Source organism: Lampris incognitus, chromosome 17 (genome assembly GCF_029633865.1).
Source record: "Lampris incognitus isolate fLamInc1 chromosome 17, fLamInc1.hap2, whole genome shotgun sequence".
In the NCBI taxonomy this organism is placed as follows: Eukaryota; Metazoa; Chordata; class Actinopteri; order Lampriformes; family Lampridae; genus Lampris; species Lampris incognitus.
Window position 1 is genome coordinate 10,531,811 of NC_079227.1, and position 20,000 is coordinate 10,551,810.

The window sequence follows — 20,000 nt, forward strand, 5'->3', positions numbered from 1 at the left end:
CAGACATGCAGAAAGACAGACAGGCAGACAGACAGACACACAGAAAGACAGACATACAGAGAGACCGACAGTCACACAGAAAGACAGACAGGCAGACAGACAAACACACAGAAAGACAGACAGACAGGCAGGCAGGCATGCAGAGAGACAGACAGACACACAGAAAGACAGACGGTTATGCAGACAGACAGACGAACATGCATACAGACAGGCAGACAGTAGTCTTGGGTAGCCAGCCTACAGAGACCGGCTCCAGGCTCCATGAGGTTTTAGGAGCTTTTCTGTCTCTTGGAGGAGGCCAGCTGGACTCAAACCGCCGTCTTCTGGACTCAATCTGTACTGTACTCTCTACCAAATGCTGCTTCAGCCTCCAGCCGTGAACACGTTAGATGATTTCTATATTTACTTAGCCTAATGGCTTAATGTCATATTGAACACGAGCATAATGACCGCTGGCCTGTCTGTGACCTCATAACTGATGACCAGTATTAACTAATCAGTCCATCCAATGTGCTGCTGCTATGAAGTCACTTGTACATGAAACGCAGTGAGTGCAGGGTCAAAGGGTCCAGCATGTACATGGACTGAAAGTGTGTGTATGTGTGTGTTTGTGTGCGCGTGCGCGCACATGTGCAGTATTATAATGGGGGCTGCAGTATATGAGCATGTTTGCATGCATGTGCACAAGCACAAGTGTGCGTTGTGTTTGTGTGTTTGTACATAATGTGTGTACAACGTGTGTGTGCACAACACTTCCGCGATTGCAACATCAAAGTGTGGCTGCGTGCATGCGTTTGTGTCTGCATCGGGTCGAATATTTATTGTGTGTGCGTGTGTGTGTGTGTGTGTGGGTGTGGGTGTGGGTGTGGGTGTGGGTGGGTGGGTTGGTTCCTGCATGCATGTGTGCGTGTGCCTGTACAAGTGTATGTATGCGTGACAGCGTGAGCTCCACAGAATGTGTCGACACGCGTTTGTGTGCCATTTGTGCGTGTCCCCTTCGCCTTGGCTCCATCGTCCAGTGTGATCTCTGTTAGACAGCTCCAGAGAAACGTGTTATATTATCCGCCGAAAGAGAGCGAGAGCAAGGACTGCTTGTCGCTCGTCCCCCGCCAGAGCCAGTCTGTAATAGGCGTCTTGGCCTTGGCGTACTTTGAAAACTTGTTAGCGCATTTCAGGGCTAATTTGACTGCAGATCCACACGGTTGAGTCAGCCGAGCATCGCACGTCAGAGCCCGCGGGAGCGGCGTCAGAGGCAACACCGTGGGGCGGCCCCCATCTCCCCTCCACACAGAGAGAGAGAGAGAGAGAAAAGGAAGAAAATGCTTTGATGCACCTCCATCCTTCTGTTTTATTTATTTATTTCTTTTGATGCTGGTGTTGTCCCACCCAACGGATCCCTTACACGCCAGCACAACGGAAAACGGGAGCGAGGGAGGAAAAAAAGTAAATGAAACGGTCTGGAAGGAGACGTGAAAAAGAGAGGAGAGTGACTCAGAGACTTGCGAGCGAGTGTGTGTGTGTGTGTGGGGGGGGGGGGGGGGATGGAAATATCTCTATTTACTTGGGTGGGCGGTTGGGCAGATTGTGAGAAAAAATGCCCCCCCCCCCGCCCCGCCACCGCCCCCACCTCCTTCGGCACGGGGCCGGCGTGACGAACGTTTAGCTCATCGCTCTTTGAAGTTGGGCCAGAGGAATAATGATAATGATAATAATAATAATAATAATGCTATTTTACTCTGTAGGGCAACTATTCCTGTCTCCGGGCGCATTAGTCAAGGCAAATAACTGGACGTTAAAAAGTTTCTTTTTCTTTCTGTCTTGTGCTGAAAATTGTGGCCGTCTCTCAACCCAGAACATCTGGAACTGTCTTCTGCACAAATAAGCCTATGTGTGTTTTAATGCGCCCGTTTTGAAAAAAAATATACCTGTCTCTCTTGTGTGGATCCAAGAAACACATAGTAATACCCTTCTTAAATATTTGGAGCATTTTTCATACACACGCGTAGACCGGCCTGTTCGGTTTCTTTGCATCATGTTTTTGTGTTATTGCATGTTCAAAGATGGATGTGAAGAGACCAACCAAACTGTTGCTGGGCGGTATGGAAAATACCATGATGGCTGTGAATACAGGGAATTTACCCGACGTTGATATTTATCAGAGGCCTGGAATCAACTCACAAATTTGATGACTTTAGACTTTAGACTTGACTTGAGAAAATGGAAAAAGACATTCACCTCCACTCCTGACTTGACCTGGACTCGAGTCACATGACCTGGACTTGAGTCAGGCTCAAGTCACAAATTTCATGACTTTAGACTTGACTTGACAAAATGGAAATAGACTTGCACCTCCACTCCTGACTTGACCTGGACTCGAGTCACATGACCTGGACTCGAGTCACAAATTTGATGACTTTAGACTTGACCTGACAAAATGGAAAAAGACTTGCACCTCCACTCCTGACTTGACCTGGACTCGAGTCACATGACCTGGACTCGAGTCAGGCTCAGGTCACAAATTTGATTACTTTAGACTTGACTTGACAAAGTGGAAAAAGACTTGCACCTTCACTCCTGAATTGACCTGGACTCGAGTCATATGACCTGGACTCGAGTCACAAATTTGATGACATTAGACAACTTGACAAAATGGAAAAAGACTTGCACCTCCGCTCCTGACTTGACCTGGCCTAGAGTCTTGTAACTTGACAGACTCGATACCGTCTCCAAACCCAAAGATAAAACACTTTCAAAACGCATGCAGCCAGTCAACTCTTCCTTTCCTTAATCACAGATCCACTTTGAATCAATATGTAATAAATACTAATTTTAAAAAAGCGTACATGATCTGCATAAATTTAGTAAATTACCCATTACTCTATTGGTGAAATTTAGATTAGATTAGATTTGGTTAGATTAGATTAGAGTAGAGTAGGTTACATTAGAGTAGAGTAGGTTAGATTAGGTTAGAGTAGAGTAGTTTAGATTTAGATTAGGTTAGATTAGAGTAGGGTAGGTTACATTAGATTAGAATAGAGTAGAGTAGGTTAGATTAGAATAGAGTAGAGTAGGTTAGATTAGAGTAGATTAGGTTAGATTAGAGTAGATTAGATTTAGATTAGGTTAGATTAGAGTAGAGTAGGTTAGAATAGAGTAGATTAGAATAGAGTATATTAGGTTAGATTAGAGTAGAGTAGGTTAGATTAGAGTAGAGTAGAGTAGGTTAGATTAGAGTAGGTTAGATTAGATTAGAATAGAGTAGAGTAGGTTAGATTAGGTTAGATTAGAGTAGAGTAGGTTAGGTTAGATTAGATTAGATTAGATTAGATTAGATTAGATTAAATTAGATTGCTTTATTAGCCACACGACCAAGGCCGGTGGAATTTGTTTTTGGTACACATGAAACGCTGCAGCACAATACATACATGGGCAACAACAGACACTCCACATATTATCACGAACAATACAGCTGCACAATAGCGGAAATAAACATATCACGCGTAACAATTAGGTGAATGTTGAAATGGCGGAAAAATGGAAATAAAAAAAATGCTGAAGTGGCGTTAAACTTGATGAAGCGTGCATAGGGACTTGTTTAGGACTTGAAACTCCAAGTTTGGGATTTGGGATTTGTTCTCTCTCGCTCACAGACATACACACACACAAATATATATATATATATATATATATATATATATATATATATATATATATATGAATCTCATCCAGACACACTAGCGTTGAGAGAGGATAAAGAGTGGTATTGAACTTGTGTAGTATTGTATCTATGGAGAATGAATGGAAGTGGATATGTAGCAGTGCAGAGTTGAAAGCGAGCCGGTTGGTCTTCCCTTCCCGTTCCTTTTTTTTCCCAGATACGTGCTGTTCTGATCGATGTCTTGCCTGGATTGGACGCCTTACTGTTATCCCACACTCAAGAAGATGAAACGCCGGATTTACTTAAAAATGTTTGCTCAGCTGCTTCCACACAACCGTGTTAAGCGACTTGCACATTCTTTGAGTGCGCGTTAATAAATCAGCTTTCCCGCTCCAAACACAGTCGTATGGAACCACTGGACGTAGTATTTCTAAATAAGTCCAACATCTAATCTTCCTGAGCGTGGAACGCCGAAACTATGCAACACACACCGTGTTGAGCGGACGACGAAAACCGCCATTTTCCTCCCTGAAAGGAATGTTTTCCTGTATCGCTATTGATCCAGATAGGGGGGGGGGGATGATACCTGAAACGTGCTGCACTTTTGCACTCGTTCTTTTTGCACCGGGCATCATGTTAGAGGTGCACATTCAGCAGTGTGCAGATCTTTTGCGTCCCTGCAGAAACCCTTTCTTGCCGAGTAACGTGTGCGATCCTCACGTGCTAACGGGGGGAGACCGTAAAATGACTTGTCGTGAGTTCGACACAGCTGCTGGTGTCATCAGCAGAGGAGGCGTTTGGACGGAAACCTCAGGTACCGTGTGCTGTGATCCCCGACGACACACACACACACACACAGACCCATATCTTGTACACAGACACAACCCACAGGCAGACACGCACATAAACCCAGCTCCCGCTGACTCCCTCCGCCGCCACTAATCAGACGTCACACTTCGATTAAAATGCTAAGAATGTAATCCAATCAGCGGCGGGGCAGCGCTCGTTAGCTGGAAGAAATAGCAATATGTTTTACTGTTGCCCCCCCCCCCCCGGCCAAGCAAAATGAAAAGAGGCTTCCACTGCATGGGGAGACGTCCACACAGACATGGGTTTGGACGGAGACGAAGAGGGGAAAACAAGACTCTCTTTGAGCCCATTTTAATTAGCAATGTTCATAGAGTTGGCCGCGCTCTTTTATGATTGGACCACTGAAAGCCTTTTTGTTCAGCCTAATGAAACACTTTGAGGGATTTTCGTTCCTGGATAGAGCCGTGCATGTGCCTCCGTGCATGCATGCGTGTGTGTGTGTGTGTGCATACGTGCATGCATGTGTGTCTATGTGTTTACAGTAAAAGCAGACCCCAGTTGCACACGCGTGCCCGTGTCTGCACATGCCCCAGAAAGATTGTGACTGTGCACAGCAGCTCCGTTGGGAGGCGCTAGACGGCACAGCAAGAGACCAGCTCAGCAAACCCCTTCTGCTTTGCTTTGCTTCCAAAACTGTTTTCCTAGGTAGGCAGCCATTGCCCAGAACCACCGATGCAGGGTCAGATATTAGTCTACCCTTCCAGATGGTCCAGATGAGTCTGACATTTTGGTAATCCGAGCCAGGGTCTGTGGTTACGGGCGGCCAAACCTCAGACAGACCGCAGAGATTGTGTAATGTGCTGTGTTCTGTTGGGTTCGATGGCTTCTCTTTATAAACACGTCTCACACAGAAACTTTCTGGGACATAAAGTAAGAAACTGTACACACGGCATCACCCTGGATGGCGATCGCCTCCTTACCTTTTCCATAGTCTGCATTCCTGATCCCGATATCCAAATAGGACAGGGGGTTCCCATGAACAGGCGCAGTTGTGCGCTGATCGAATTCAGAGGATAATGAATGTCTTTGCAAACGACGCCATGAGCATTCAAACTACAGAGAGAAACGGGAGGCTAATGAGTTTAGTTTGTGTTTTTACGGAAGTTCTGCGGCGCTTTCTCTGAGCCAGAATGGGATTAATGAAGGCGACGACGTCAGTGAACTCAGGAAGCGTAATGGCATCATTAGAGTCCGATACAACTACTGACAGCCGAGTGGTTACTGAGGTGGTTACTGCGGTTGTGTGAGTCGTTCCCGCTTCAAGTAAGCTTCGACCCCTTTAGCGAAACACTTCACCTTTTAGATACAGCGGTTTTGCAGGAATTCCACGCAGTCTTAACTTCCTCTTCCAAAGAACTGTGGGTAACCAAAGGTCACCAGTGCGGGGTCAGTGCACACAGCCGATATCTTTGTGTACTGAGGGGAAAAAAACAAAAACAAAAAACAATCGCTTCCAGTGTTGGGATGGTTACTTTTGAAATGTAATAGATTACAGATTACTAGTTACTTGTTTAAAATGTAATTGTAAAGTAAGTATTTAATTACTTCAACAAAGTAATGTAACTTATTACATTTGATTACTTTTGGATTACTTTTTTCCCCCCATTTTCGCCCCAATTGTACTTGGCCAATTACCCCACTCTTCCGAGCCATCCCAGGCACTGCTGCACCCCCTCTGCCAAGCCGGGGAGGGCTGCAGACTACCACATGCCTCTTCCAATACATGTGGAGTCGCCAGCCGCTTCTTTTCACCTGACAGTAAGAAATTTTCCCAGGGGGATGTAACCCATGTGAGGATCACGCTAGTTCCCCCAGTTCCATCTCCCCCCTGAACAGGCACCCCGACCAACCAGAGGAGGCACCAGTGCAACAACCAGGACACATACACACATCCGGCTTCCCACCCGCAGACACGGCCAACTGTGTCTGTAGGGACGCCTGACCAAGCTGGAGGTAACACGGGGATTCGAACCAGCAATCCCCGTGTTGGTAGGCAGTGGAATAGACCACTACGCTACCCGGATGCCCCTTGGATTACTTTTCTAACAAATGTTTTAAACTGGGCAATGAAGCTGAAAAGTCCTAAAAACATGGATTAACCTGACAACAGTACTCAACACTGATCACTGTGAAACTGTTATGAAAATTTCAATATAACTTGAATTAAGATGGGAATGTTTTGATTTTAAAGCACAACCGCCAAAACAAATGAGCCTTTCACCTAAAAGAATATGTAACCCCTCTGCAGTCACCAGTATTTTGATTAGTAACTGTAATTTCATTACATATTTTTTCTGAAGTAGCTGCAACGGATTACAATTACATTCTTTTTGTTAGTGAATTATCTAACACTGTTACATGTAACTTGTTACTCCACAACACTGGTTGGTTCTTTGGCCTGTAGCGTGGTGTGTGTTTTTGCACACGGAAGCTTCAGAACACCTAATTGCTGCCATGGCAACAAGAAATAGAGAGAAAGTGGCATTAGGTGTATTTCGGCAGTGGCGTGTTGTGCTGTGTGTGCGTGTGTGTGTGTGTGTGTGTGTGTGTGTGAGATGTCTCTATGTGCTCCTGTGTCTATATTTTGTGTGTGTATATGTGTGCCTCTCTGGTCCTGTGTGTGCTTTGTGTGTGTACTGTATGTCTTTTGTTGTGTGTGTGTGTGTGCGCGTGTGCACGCGTGTTTGTGTGTGTGTATGTATATTTGCGTGTATGTCTGATTTTGTATGTGTGTGCATGTGAGATTTTGTGTGTTTCTGTCTGTGTGTTTGTGTTAATGTATATATGTGCGAGAGATTGAGTGTGTCTTTGGTTCTTCTTTGTGTGTGTGTGTGTGTGCCTCTGTGTGTATGGGTCAGTGAGAATGTGTGTGTGTATGGTCAGTGAGAGTGTGTGTGTGTATGGTCAGTGAGAATGTGTGTGTGTATGGTCAGTGAGAGAGTGTGTGCCTCTGTGTGTATGGGTCAGTGAGAATGTGTGTGTGTATGGTCAGTGAGAGTGTGTGTGTGTATGGTCAGTGAGAATGTGTGTGTGTATGGTCAGTGAGAGTGTGTGTGTGGGGGTGTATGGTCAGTGAGAGTGTGTGTGTGGGTGTGGGTGTGTATGGTCAGTGAGAAAGAGAGACAGTGTGTGTGTGTGTGTGTGTGTGTGTGTGTGTGTGTGTGTGTGTGTGTGTGTGTGTGTGTGTGTGTGTGTGTGTGGTCAGTGAGAGAGTGTGTGAGAATGTGTGAGAATGTGTGTGTGTGTGGGTCAGTCAGAATGTGTGGGTGTGTGTGTGTGTATGGTCAGTGAGAGAGTGTGTGTGCGTGTGTGTGTGTGTGTGTGTGTGTGTGGTCAGTGAGAAAGAGAGACAGTGTATGTATGTGTGTGTGTGTGTGTGTGGTCAGTGAGAGAGAGTGTGAGAGAATGTGTGTGTGTGTGGGTTAGTCAGAATGTGTGTGCGTGTGTGTGGGTGTAGGTGTGTGTATGGTAAGCGAGAGGGTGCGTGTGTGTGTGTGTGTGTGTGTGTGTGTGGTCAGTGAGAGAGTGTGTGTGAGAATGTGTGTGTGTGTGGGGGTCAGTCAGAATGTGTGTGGGTGTGTGTGTATGGTCAGTGAGAGTGTGTGTGTGTGTGTGGTCAGTGAGAGAGAGAGTGTGTGTGGTGTGTGTGTGTGTGTGTGGTCAGTGAGAGAGAGAGAGAGTGTGTGTGTGTGGTCAGTGAGAGAGAGAGAGAGAGAGAGAGAGAGAGAGAGAGTGTGTGTGTGTGGTCAGTGAGAGAGAGTGTGTGTGTGTGTGTGTGTGTGTGTGTGTGTGTGTGTGTGTGTGTGTGTGTGTGTGTGTGTGTGTGTGTGTGTGTGTTAGAAGGATATATCTGGCTCACTCCTTTCATCTCCTCATTGCAGCTTAAAGGTCAGACCACTTTGCACCTCAAGGTCGTTACTTTGTATCACAATCAACCAGTCGCTTTTTCAGCCTAAACACACACGCGCACACACACACACACACACACACACATGCACACATACACACGTACTGTTGGGGTTTCCATCACCGTCATCGATATGGGAGAAAAAACGTGGGGTCCAGTGAGAGGAGAACGAATCATGCAAGGCCCTCTGGAGAGATTGCATCATCACTGTGTGCCCGCGGTGATGATGTCACCGGGGACAGCTGCACGCGGCCGAGCCAGCGGCCGGCCTCTCAGGGAGCCCAAAGCCCACCATTTGCCAGCGGATCCCCGGCGTTGAGACCCCACCTGCTCCCGGCCTCCGGTTCTCCTCTAAACCCCACAAAGGGATTCCCTGATTCCTTGGCGCTGTCTGTCGGTCCAGCACCTTTGAAGTCCTGATCCCACGTGTTTTCGAAGGCACTGCTCTGTCTTTATCCTATTGTCCCTCGTGTCATGTGTTTGATCCTAAATGTGGATCCGGGATTGAGATTAATACAGGGATCTGCTGCTATAAACGTCGGTCACAGGCTAGAACATGAACCGAAGCCGGCCCGCCGCCAACAAAGCGGGGCGAGCGAGCGAACTGCCGAGTCGAACCCCCCCCCATCCCCCGACGTCAGCCGCCGTGGCGGTCCGTGTGCGAACGGGAGTCGTCATTGGGGCCGCAGCTGACGTCGAAAGGGGAGCAGGCGGCGATGGCTGGCGGTAGCTGGCGAGGGAAGGCCGGTGGCACTAATCAAATTAAAAACCGCCTTGAAGAGGGTAAGGCCCGGCCTGGCCTAATCTCCCATCAATTAGGGCTGTGCCGCGCCAACTGACCGAGGTCCCACACCCAGGCCCGGTGATTCATATGGAAAATATGTCTGTTTGTCTCCGAGGTCAACAAGCGCTTTTGGAGAAGTTGTCGGTCGGTTTGGGAAACAGTAGTTGAGGCCGTAGGTGTGGGAAAGTAAATGGGAGAGGACAAGAGCTCGAAAACACACACACACACACACACACACACACACACACACGCACACACACACATAAGCCATCGCCATGATGTCATGGCCAGTAGGACGCAATGTCCTCTCCCTTCAATCTGAGGGAGACCTCTTTGTGAGCGAAACAGCCGGCTCTTGGCAGACGTGAGCGTGGAAAACGCCAGAACGTCCAAACGGTTTAATTTTCCTGAATTCCATGATTCCCATTTTGAAGTTCAACTTCACAGGGTAAAAAAAAAAAACCCAACTACCGCTATCTCCAAAAAGAGAAGATGTTATCGAGGGAAGAGTCATCTATAATGTTTGAAATGGAGGCCTGGATATGAGTCATGCACTTCATCATAATCCGTGATTTGCCTCACTTGAATGTCAGCTGACCTTTTGTAAGAGATGTGATTGTGTGTTGTTTTGGGTTTTTTTGTGTTATTAGTTTTCCCTCTCGTGGCGGTGGATATCTCCTCTTGGAAGGGAACTCCTCGTTTCCCGGCTCGGTTTCAGTCACTTCTTTAAAGAGCTTTGATTTATGGCGCCCGTCAGAGGCGGCGGGTTAGCTGGGCCCGGACCTTGCTGTTGCTCTTTCCTGTGGCGGGAGCGGCGAGATGAGCCCGCTGTATGCCAGGACACTCGCCTCCACATGAAGGCCAGAGAAGGACTGGAGAAAAACACAAACACGGTACACAAGTGTGTGGACCGTGAGAGCTCGGCGAGCTCTTTTACTTTCATTTCCAGGATCCCGGCGGGATGCCAGCTGCCCCCCCTCCCACCACCACCACCGCTAATACTTCCAGTCTTGATTCAATTCTCTTTCTTCGTCGTTCTCGGGTAATCGCTCTCTCGCATCAGATGGGAGGTTTGCACTTGACACGACTCGATGGGCCTTCTGTCCCGGAGAACCGGTCTTCCTGGACCAGAATTTAGAAGGGGAAAAAAAACCCCGCTCATTTCTACTTTGCATCGTCAAACCGCAGCCAAAATAAATAAGTAAGGAAATAGAAGCGTGCGGAAAAGGGCGTCCCGTTTGGCAGGTGAAACCGGGCGCAGCTGGATGCCTCGCCGCGCCGTCATCCGTCCGTGTCGACGCAGTGCAAACAAACAGACCTTCCTGAGCTGCTGCGAGCGGTTACATCAAGGCTGCTCAAGAGATAATCAGAGCCTGATGTGGACCTCGATAGCTGCCGAAATAAGCCGTGTGTGCGTGCGTGTGTGTGTGTGTGCGTGCGTGTGAGAATGGGCGAATGCCACATTGCACCCTCGCAGCCCCGCAGCAAAACTCGGTCCGCGGGCCCCTGTCTGCAGCCAGGCTCACCATGGACACTAAAACGCTTTTTGGCTCGCGGCTCGCCGTCTACGTGTGTGTGTGTGTGTGTGTGTGCATTTGTGTGCGAGTATGCATGAGTCATCATTAAGGATGTTTGATCATCTCATAGGCGAATGGAAACAGCATGTGGGTGAGATTAGGTGAGGGAGGAATCCCTACCGGCGGCCCCCCCCCCCCCCCGGACACGACTTTTCGCCGTTTCCTTAATCCTGATTACTTTCAAACCGGGTTCTCGCAGCGGCGTCGCGAGGAACTCATCCCGGCTTTGCCGTGAATGCGTGTTTTTGTTGCCTGTTTTCCTCCTCACGAATCATAACACTGCTCCTCACACATCTGTTGCGGATTATATAATTCCCTCGAAGAAGGTCCGAGCAAAGTTACGGCCCGGTTTGGCCTCTAGGTGGCCTCAATTAACGCAAGGTAAGCTGCCATCAAAAGATAGAGCCCGTATTCCCGTCACGTGCCACGGCGCGGCGCGTGGGCGGTTATCAGTGTGCGACCTCGTCTCTCTGATAGCGAAGGCCGTTGAGGCTTAATTGGTCCCCGCTGTTATCGCGGCAGCACCGCGGTTCCAGATCTCATCAGCCGAGTCCGGGCTGGACGAGAAAAATATTCGTTTTCTGTTTCTGCTTGGTGAGCCAGGACACTGGCAACCCGCGACGGAGGAGATTAAAATGGCTGAGGGGGAAACGCGGCAACTTCCTCCGTTGTGCTCTCTCGCGTCCAGATACGCTGTGGAGAACATTACACAGGAAGTGTGTGTGGTTTTCCCTGAAAGCTCATATGATCCTTGGGAACGGCGGTGTTGTCACACAGTTCATCAACTTTGTGGCTCCCATTTCCACCGAGTTTTGTGATTGCTGTGAAATTGATTTTTAAGGTTTGGCTCGAAGCAGTGCGTTCACAGAGGCGGATTGTTTAGTGCGCCGTCTCGGGCGATGAAAGCAGTAGAGCTCGCTCTTTTTTTGGGGGGTGGGGGAGGGGGGGGTCGGGAAATTTGGACTTTTTGTACTTGTGTAGAGGTTTGCGAACGGTCAGCGGCCAATAGTGACCCCTCCGGGGTCCCGTACGCACCAACAATTCATTACTTTCACTCTGGAATAACAGGACTGACAAAAGCGTGGTCGTGTTACAGGTTAAAACATGGCAAAGCAAACCCAATAACGTCTAATTCTGTGTCCGTCTACATGCGCTGGAGTAATTAGACCTGTCAGCAGTAATACTGTCATAACAGTCTTCATTCCACAAGTGACGGTTTGTCCGCCGGGGCTGCCAGTGATGCAGGTTGACCGCTCATGAACTTCATCGGGAGTGTTTATAAAGTAAAATTACTCCGAAGACGAGGGGAGGGTCCCCTTTCATAAGCCGGCGTAACTTGAGTCAGGGACTTGGTGTCTTATACAGGACTTATTATTACCTCTCTTTTTTTTTTTTCACTTCCAGGCCGGAGTCGGGCATCTCCAAATTCACCCATCGTCTCTCCCTGAAAGAACGACCAGCCAAGGCGGAGAAGACTGCCCGGGACCGACCTCCGTCCTACAGGAGGCGCTCTCTCAGCCTGGACTGGTAAGGGCTGACAGCTGAACTCCACTAAACCCTGTGCCGCATGAGTTTGCGGGGTCCATAAAGCCAGAGGTTATGATGCGTTACATGGCCTTTGCGTCTTCCTCTCGTAAATATGGCTGTGAAAAAGTAAAATGGCACCCAAAGGGGGGGGGGGCATGAGGATGGGGGGGTGGGACATTTACACACGGGGATTTCTCTTACTTCCACCCACCCCGCTTCCAGGGGTTCACATTCTCAGACTGTGAGGGTTTGAGTGATAAAACAACACAGAACCCCATAAACCGGTGTCACACGTGCAATTGGGTCCGTCCGTCTGATCGCCCTTCGCCGCTCGTGGCGGCGTAATGACTGGGATGAAGAAAGCAGCACGTAAGGAGGGAAAGCAGTGTGTGTGTGTGTGTGTGTGTGTGTTGTGTGTATGTTTGCCTGAGGAGTCGGCAGGGATTTGGGGGGGCCGGTGGATGAGGCGGGGAGAAGGAGGAGATGGTGGTGGTGGGGAGGCGGGGTCCCGCGCTGCCTCTGCGTCTGGGTTTGGTTGGAGAGCGCCAGGCGGCTCCAGTGGCGCCGGCTCATCTTGCTCTTGTAAAGCTCCACTTCTCTTGCAGCCGATGAAAGGAGTTTGAAAGGCGTCCATCGCGGGGCTGCCTTTCCGTTCCCCACCCGCGGGAATCCTTCCCACTCTCGCTCTCTCTCTTTCCTTTCACTTGGCCTCACTGCCTCCCATCCACTCCTTTATCTACGCATCCCTCCATCCATCTGCCCCCCCTCCCCCTTAATCCCTTCTCCTTTTGCTCTTTGCTTTTGCCCCTCCCCCCCCCTCCTCCACACCTCCTCCTCCTTCTCCTGCCGCTGGGAAAAATAGTCAGGGGGCTGAAGCGGATCTCGCACTTCCTTTGCACCTCATTTTGTCAAGTACAGAAAGTCCAAACAGTCGCGGGCCCTCCCCACACGGTTTTCAGGTTGTTTTTTTTTTAGTCATTGAATGAGGGGGAGGGGGGGTCTCGGTGTCGATATGCAGCCGGGGTTGCTTTGCCACCGCGGTTTTGCCTCATTTCAGGTGCGGGTTTCTCTGGGGCACGGTTGAACCTGGCCCGGTGTGAGGTCTTACGAGGTCTTTTGTCGGTCTTACGAGACCCGTTGTGTGGTCCCGGAGCCAGCACTGTGATGTGTGGTCCGCCAAGAGGGGCGTGGCGTGTTAAGTTTGTGAGCGCTGGCATGCAGTGTGAGGTCCCTCTTTCTTTTCTTTTTTTTTTACATTTTTTTTATTTTATTTTATTTTTTTTAACAACTTGGTGTTTTTTACCCCCGTGTTGTGGGACCGGGGACCTGGCCTTTAAAGTTCAGACCCCTGCTTGAGGTGGTCTGGTTTTAATGAAACACAGCGGGTAAATTGGACATACTCGTTTACGAGCGAGCGGGAGAGAGAGAGAGAGAGGTGCGGGGAGGTCGGCTGCAGCTGGGATCCGACTTTCTCTGGGCGAGCCGCCGTTTAAAAGGCGAGGCGGCTGGCCTTTTGTGACATCATAAACGGGGGACCCCCGGCTGGGGAATTTCAAGGTTGAAGGGCTGAGTCACGGTATCCGGAGGTGAAACGGGGTCAGGCCGGCTCCTGAGGAGAGACCCGCGCAGCCCCTCAGGAATGCACAGTCATCACTCCAGTCAGAGGGAAAACATGTGGACTGGTAGTATCTGTTGAAAAAAGAAAGGAAAACCCTGGAGACACGTGCATATTTGGGATTGTTTGACGTTCGTAGCACTTCCTGGAGCCTCTCCAAGAGGACTCCGTCAGGCGTTCTGGTCAACGTTGATGCACAGTTTCCAGAAAGCGCCGTTCGCAGGCTTTCCATCAAGCCAGTTTGTGCGAAATTTGATGTTTCGGATGAGGACAGGCTGAATGGAAACACCAATTTTTTTTTAAAAAATTGTCGAAAAAGAGTTAATGTGTTAACTGGGCGATGGGACCACATGTGCCAAATTAAAAAAATGAAATAGAATTTATCACATGATCAGTTGTGCTGACATGGGTGTTGAAGTATGGACACATGAAGGCCACATCAGTAGAAATGGCGACCGGCAGACCCACACACTCCATTACATCTACTTTCATCCACTTACAATGCATCCGGAAAGTATTCACACCCCTTCACTTTCCCCACATTTTGTTATGTTACAGCCTTATTCCAAAATGGATTAAATTCCTTTTTTTTCTCATCAATCTACACACAATACCCCATAATGACAAAGTGAAAAAGGTTTTGTTGAAATTTTTGCAAATGTATTAAAAATAAAAAACTGAAATATTGCATGTACATAAGTATTCACACCCTTTGCTATGACACTCAAAATTGAGCTCAGATTCATCCTGTTTCCACTGATCATCCTTGAGATGTTTCTACATCTTGATTGGAGTCCACCTGTAGTAAATTCAATGGATCGGACATGATTTGGAAAGGCACACACCTGCCTATATAAGGTCCCACTGTTGACAGTGCATGTCAGAGCAGAAACCAAGCCATGAAGTCAAAGGAATTGTCTGTGGACCTCCAAGACAGGATTGTATTGAGGCACAGATCTGGGGAAGGGTACAAAAATTTCTACAGCTTTGAAGGTCCCGAAGAGCACAGTGGTCTCCATCATTCGTAAATGGAAGAAGTTTGGATCCACCAGGACTCTTCCTAGAGCTGGCTGCCCAGCCAAACTGAGCATTCGGGGGAGAAGGGCCTTGGTCAGGGAGGTGACCAAGAACCCGATGGTCACTCTGACAGAGCTCCAGTGTTCCTCTTGGAGATGGGAGAACCTTCCAGAAGGACGCCCATCTCTGCAGCACTCCACCAATCAGGCCTTTATGGTAGAGTGGCCAGACAGAAGCCTCTGCTCAGTAAAAGGCACATGACAGCCCGCTTGGAGTTTGCCAGAAAGTACCTAAAGGACTCTCAGACCATGAGAAATAAGATTCTCTGGTCTGATGAAACCAAGATTGAACTCTTTGGCCTGAATGATAAACGTCACGTCTGGAGGAAACCAGGCACCTCTCATCACCTTGCTAATACCATCCCTACAGTGAAGCATGGTGGTGGCAGCATCGTACTGTGGGGATGTTTTTCAGCGGCAGGAACTGGGAGACTAGTCAGGATCGAGGGAAAGATGAATGGAGCAAAGTACAGAGAGATCCTTGATGAAAACCTGCTCCAGAACGCTCAGGACCTCAGACTGGGGCGAAGGTTTACCTTTCAACACGACAACGACCCTAAGCACACAGCCAAGACAACGAAGGAGTGGCTTCGGGACAAGCCTGTGAATGTCCTTGAGTGGCCCAGCCAGACCCCAGACTTGAACCCCATTGAACATCTCTGGAAAGACCTGAAAATAGTTGTGCAGCGACGCTCCCCATCTAACTTTACAGAGCTTGAGAGGATCTGCAGAGAAGAATGGGAGAAATACCCCAAATATAGGTGTGCCAAGCTTGTAGCTTCATACCCAAGAAGACTTGAGGCTGTAATCACTGCCAAGGGTGCCTCAACCAAGTACTGAGTAAAGGGTGTGAATACTTATGTACATGCAATATTTCAGTTTTTATTTTTAATAAATTTGCAAAAATTTCAACAAAACCTTTTTCGCTTTGTCATTATGGGGTATTGTGGGTAGATTGATGAGAAAAAAAAGGAATTTAATCCATTTTGGAATAAGGCTGTAACGTAACAAAATGTGGGGAAAGTGAAGGGGTGTGAATACTTTCCGGATGCACTGTATGAACTTTATTATGTGATGTTGCTAACACTATTGGGAGAGAAACGCACTAGCGGTTGTAGGTCTATGTTCTGAGTCTTTTTCTGTTTCGGAGTTGGTGCTCCTCTTGCTGTGTCAAAGCTAAAGGAATATTCTGTTTATTTTTACAACCTTGGTCTCATTTCTGTTTTGTTTCATCATACATCACATCATACATATCAGTTGTGTCATTTTACTCACTGGCTTCGTTGTGTAGATGTTGGACTCAGGACCACCGCTGCACTCAGCTTTACAACGGTGTCTTAATGGGACAAGTGAACAGGAGTCTTAAATCTGTCCTTTAAACAACAAACCCCCCTCGTGTCTCAGTCACTGTGTCCATGACTGTCCATTATCTATGACTTCTCTGTTGTGCTGGCCGGCCAGTTTATGTATGGCTGCTACTTCCTGCAGGTTGAACCAGGAAGTAGATCAGCTGTGTCAGCCACCATTGATCATATTGGCTATTTCAGTTAATGACTTTTTACTTGCACTTTCATTTTCATTCCCAAATATGTGGTTTAGATAACTGGGTTAAATCAGTTTGTGTTCAAGCGTCCGGGTAACATGGCGGTCTATTTCGCTGCCTGCCAACACAAGGATCTCTGGTTCGAATCCCTGTGTTACCTTTGGATTGGTCAGGTGTCCCTATAGACACAATTGGCTGTGTCTGTGGTTGGGAAGCTGGATGTGGGCGTGTGTCCTGGTCGCTGCACTAGCGCCTCCTCTGATCAGTCAGGGTGCCTGTTCGGGAGGGGGGGACTGGGGGGAATAGTGTGATCCTCCCATACTCTACGTCCCCCTGGCGAAACTCCTCACTGTCAGGTGAAAAGAAGCGGCTGGCGACTCCACATGTATCGGAGGAGGCATGTGGTAGTCTGCTGTCCTCCCTGGAGGCCAATATGTTTTTCTTAGGATGAATCCGGAAAGTTCCGACCCTCAGGCGCTAGGATTGGCCAGATCTGCCCGTCAGTCAACTTTCCGGATTCATACTAGGAAAAAATATTCGCTTGCCGTACACACAGTTAAGTTGGCACAGTTGGCTTGGTTGCAGACGTGGCTAATGGCTAACAGTTAGCTAGCAAACGTGTCTAGGGTTAGGGTTGTTGCCCGTTTGCGTCGGCCTTGATTGACAGGCAGATCTGGGCAATCCTAGTGCCTGAGGGCGGTAACTTTCTGGATTCATCCTAGGAAAAAATATTCGCTCCCTGGATCGGTAAAGGAAGTGGAGCAGTGACCGGGATGGCTCAGAAGAGTGGGGTAATTGGACGAGTACAGTTGGGGAGAAAAAGAGGGGGGAAAAGCCACACAAAAAAAAATCGGTTAGTATTCAAGACACCATTGTAAAGCTGAGTTCAGCGGTGGTCCCGTGACGAAGATCTCCAAAACGAAGCCAGTGAGTAAAATGACATCATAACCGGTATGCACGATGGTAAAAACTATGATAGTAAGAGCCAGGTTGTAAAAAAACAGAATTATCCTTTAACCATGTGTATCACACAACACAATCATGACATATAATGACAACTTGAGTGAGAAAACCGGGAGAGACAAACCAACCCCTGTTCCACAACTTATCACCTACTTGGTAAACTGCTGCGGTTTATGCTAACTACTGGGGTAGCTGAAAAAAATACAAACTGCTAACGTTGCGGGTGGGTCTGGGCGCCCTTCTTGTGTAACGGCTGGAATAGGAGCTGTTTTGTAGCTTTATCAAGGTCTGCGAGCGCTGGCCGAGCCTCAGGAAAACACAATAATAAAAGCTAATGGCTGTAATGGTTATTGGTCATCGTGACAAATGGGCTCCAGTGGACGACTGCGTCAGCAGGGAGGGTCAAATTAAGGAAGTCAGGGAACATAGGAGCGGGTTTGGCACACTTTCAAGATGGCTGACTAACTGTAACTCAGTGGGGTGTTTTGTTTTGTTTGCATGTTGGAGGGGGTTGGAGCGTGAAGGTCGGTCATCTCAGAGAGCAGGACGGCGGTTGCCCTGGATCGATTTAAAACGGTGGCCTCCCGTCCTGAACATCTCAAAGACAGGATTATGAAACAACAACAAAACTAACTAAACTAAAAACACAGGGGCCTCGGGTAGCATAGCGGTCTATTCTGTTGCCTACCAACACAGGGATCGCCAGTTCGAATCCCCGTGTCACCCCCGGCTTGGTCGGGCGTCTCTACAGACACATTGCCGTGTCTGCAAGTGGGAAGCCGGATGTGGGTATGTGTCCTAGTGGCTGCACTAGCGCCTCCTTTGGTCAGTCGGGGGGGTACCTGTTGGGGGGGGATAGCGTGATCCTCCCACGCGCTACATCCCCCTGGTGAAACTCCTCACTGTAAGGTGAAAAGAAGCGGCTGGTGACTCCACATGTATGGGAGGAGGCATGTGGTAGTCTGCAGCCCTCCCCGGATCAGCAGGGGGGGTGGAGCAGCGACCGGGACGACTCAGAAGAGTGGGGTAATTAGCCGGATACAATTGGGGGAGAAAAATGCGGGAAAAGTCCAATAAATGAATGAATAAATAAAAACAGAAGCATTAACACAGAACCTCTGAGTGCGTTTCCGAACCGGTTTTCCATCTGAGGTTCTGTTCGCTCGGGCTAACAGCGAGGTAACGCCACGAGGGCAGCTACCGCTTCGGACAAGAGAAGGTACAGTTCGTCCACCAGATCTGTCGTGGGTGCATTTCTTTCGCTGCCTCGTATCTCTGGCAGGCCGGGGAGCAGGGAGACTTCCAGCGGGGCTTTAGCGTCAACACCAGGCCTATAAAGGGAACCTGGTCCCTGTCCAGCCCGGGCCTAGTTAATAAGACTTTTATTTCCATATCCTCTCATGGGGACGCAGAGAGGCTGTTGCAGCTGGTTGCCAAACCTCCCTGAGCACAAAGAGGAGAGGCAGCCATGAACACTGGCCAAGTCTCTTTTTTTTTTCTTCTTCTTCTTCTTCTTCTTCTTCTTCTTCACTTTTCTTTTTCTTTTTTTAATTTCCTACAGTTATAGCAGTCCCACTGCAGCACTACCCGGAGGGGAACACTATACGTAGGCGCTTAAGCATTGCCGCCGTGCTCGCCGGCCCAACTGATCTTCCTCACCGGCGAAACTTCAAATCTGAGAGAGCAGGAGGTTGGCACTGGACCAATGTGTATGTTTTGTGTGTGTGTGTGTGCGTGTGTGTGTGTGCGTGCGTGTGTGTGTGTGTGTGTGTGTGTGTGTGTGTGTGTGTGTGTGTGTGTGTGTGTGTGTGTGTGTGTGTGTGCGTGCGCCCAGAGTCGGTTGAAAGTCTTGTCGTTTCCCAGGAATCCCCTCCCTCTGTCTCTCAGGCCCCGTCTTCTGGGACACCTCGGCACTGACATCTTAATTTTGCACATTGAGGCGGGGAAAAGAATGACATGTATTAACAGACACACACGTGTTAACAGACACACACATACACTCACACTGACACACACAAGCAGAGTTTGCCCCCTCTGTCGTCAACACACACTCCTCCTGTCCACATTATGTGAACAAACACACACATCGTTGGGGGATAGTGTTTTGTGCGAGCGTGGGTTGGGCCTTTTGGGTGGGCAGAGGGGGGGTGTCGAGGGGCGACGACGGGTCGGGGGCACTAATACCTGTGAGTTTTTGCAGAGAAGGAAAGAAAGCAGGGGCGAGCAGGAGCAGTGTGGGGTTTAAAAAATAAAATGTAACACCCCCCCCCCCAAAGAAATTGGGGAGATACCCGGGGGTGCACAACTGTTCTGGATGGAGCGCTGCTCACCTCATTTGGTTCTCGTTTGTTTTAATATTACCCTACTCTTTCTTTCTTATTCTCTTTCTCTCTCTCTCTCTCTCTCTCTCTCTCTCTCTCTCTCTCTCTCTCTCTCTCTCTCTCTCTCTCTTTCTCTCTCTCTCTCTCTCTCTCTCTCTC

At 48.7% G+C, this 20,000-nt stretch overlaps 1 protein-coding gene across 2 annotated transcripts in view; it reads left to right on the plus strand.

Moving 5' to 3' along the window:
- Window positions 1–20,000, plus strand: part of LOC130128006 (ankyrin repeat and fibronectin type-III domain-containing protein 1) — a 320,420-nt gene that overhangs the window by 219,652 nt on the left and 80,768 nt on the right. For both annotated transcript variants that reach the window (XM_056297716.1, XM_056297717.1), the window contains exon 6: window positions 12,201–12,323. In XM_056297716.1, coding sequence (XP_056153691.1) covers window positions 12,201–12,323 — 123 coding nt within the window. The remainder of the gene's footprint in view (window positions 1–12,200; window positions 12,324–20,000) is intronic.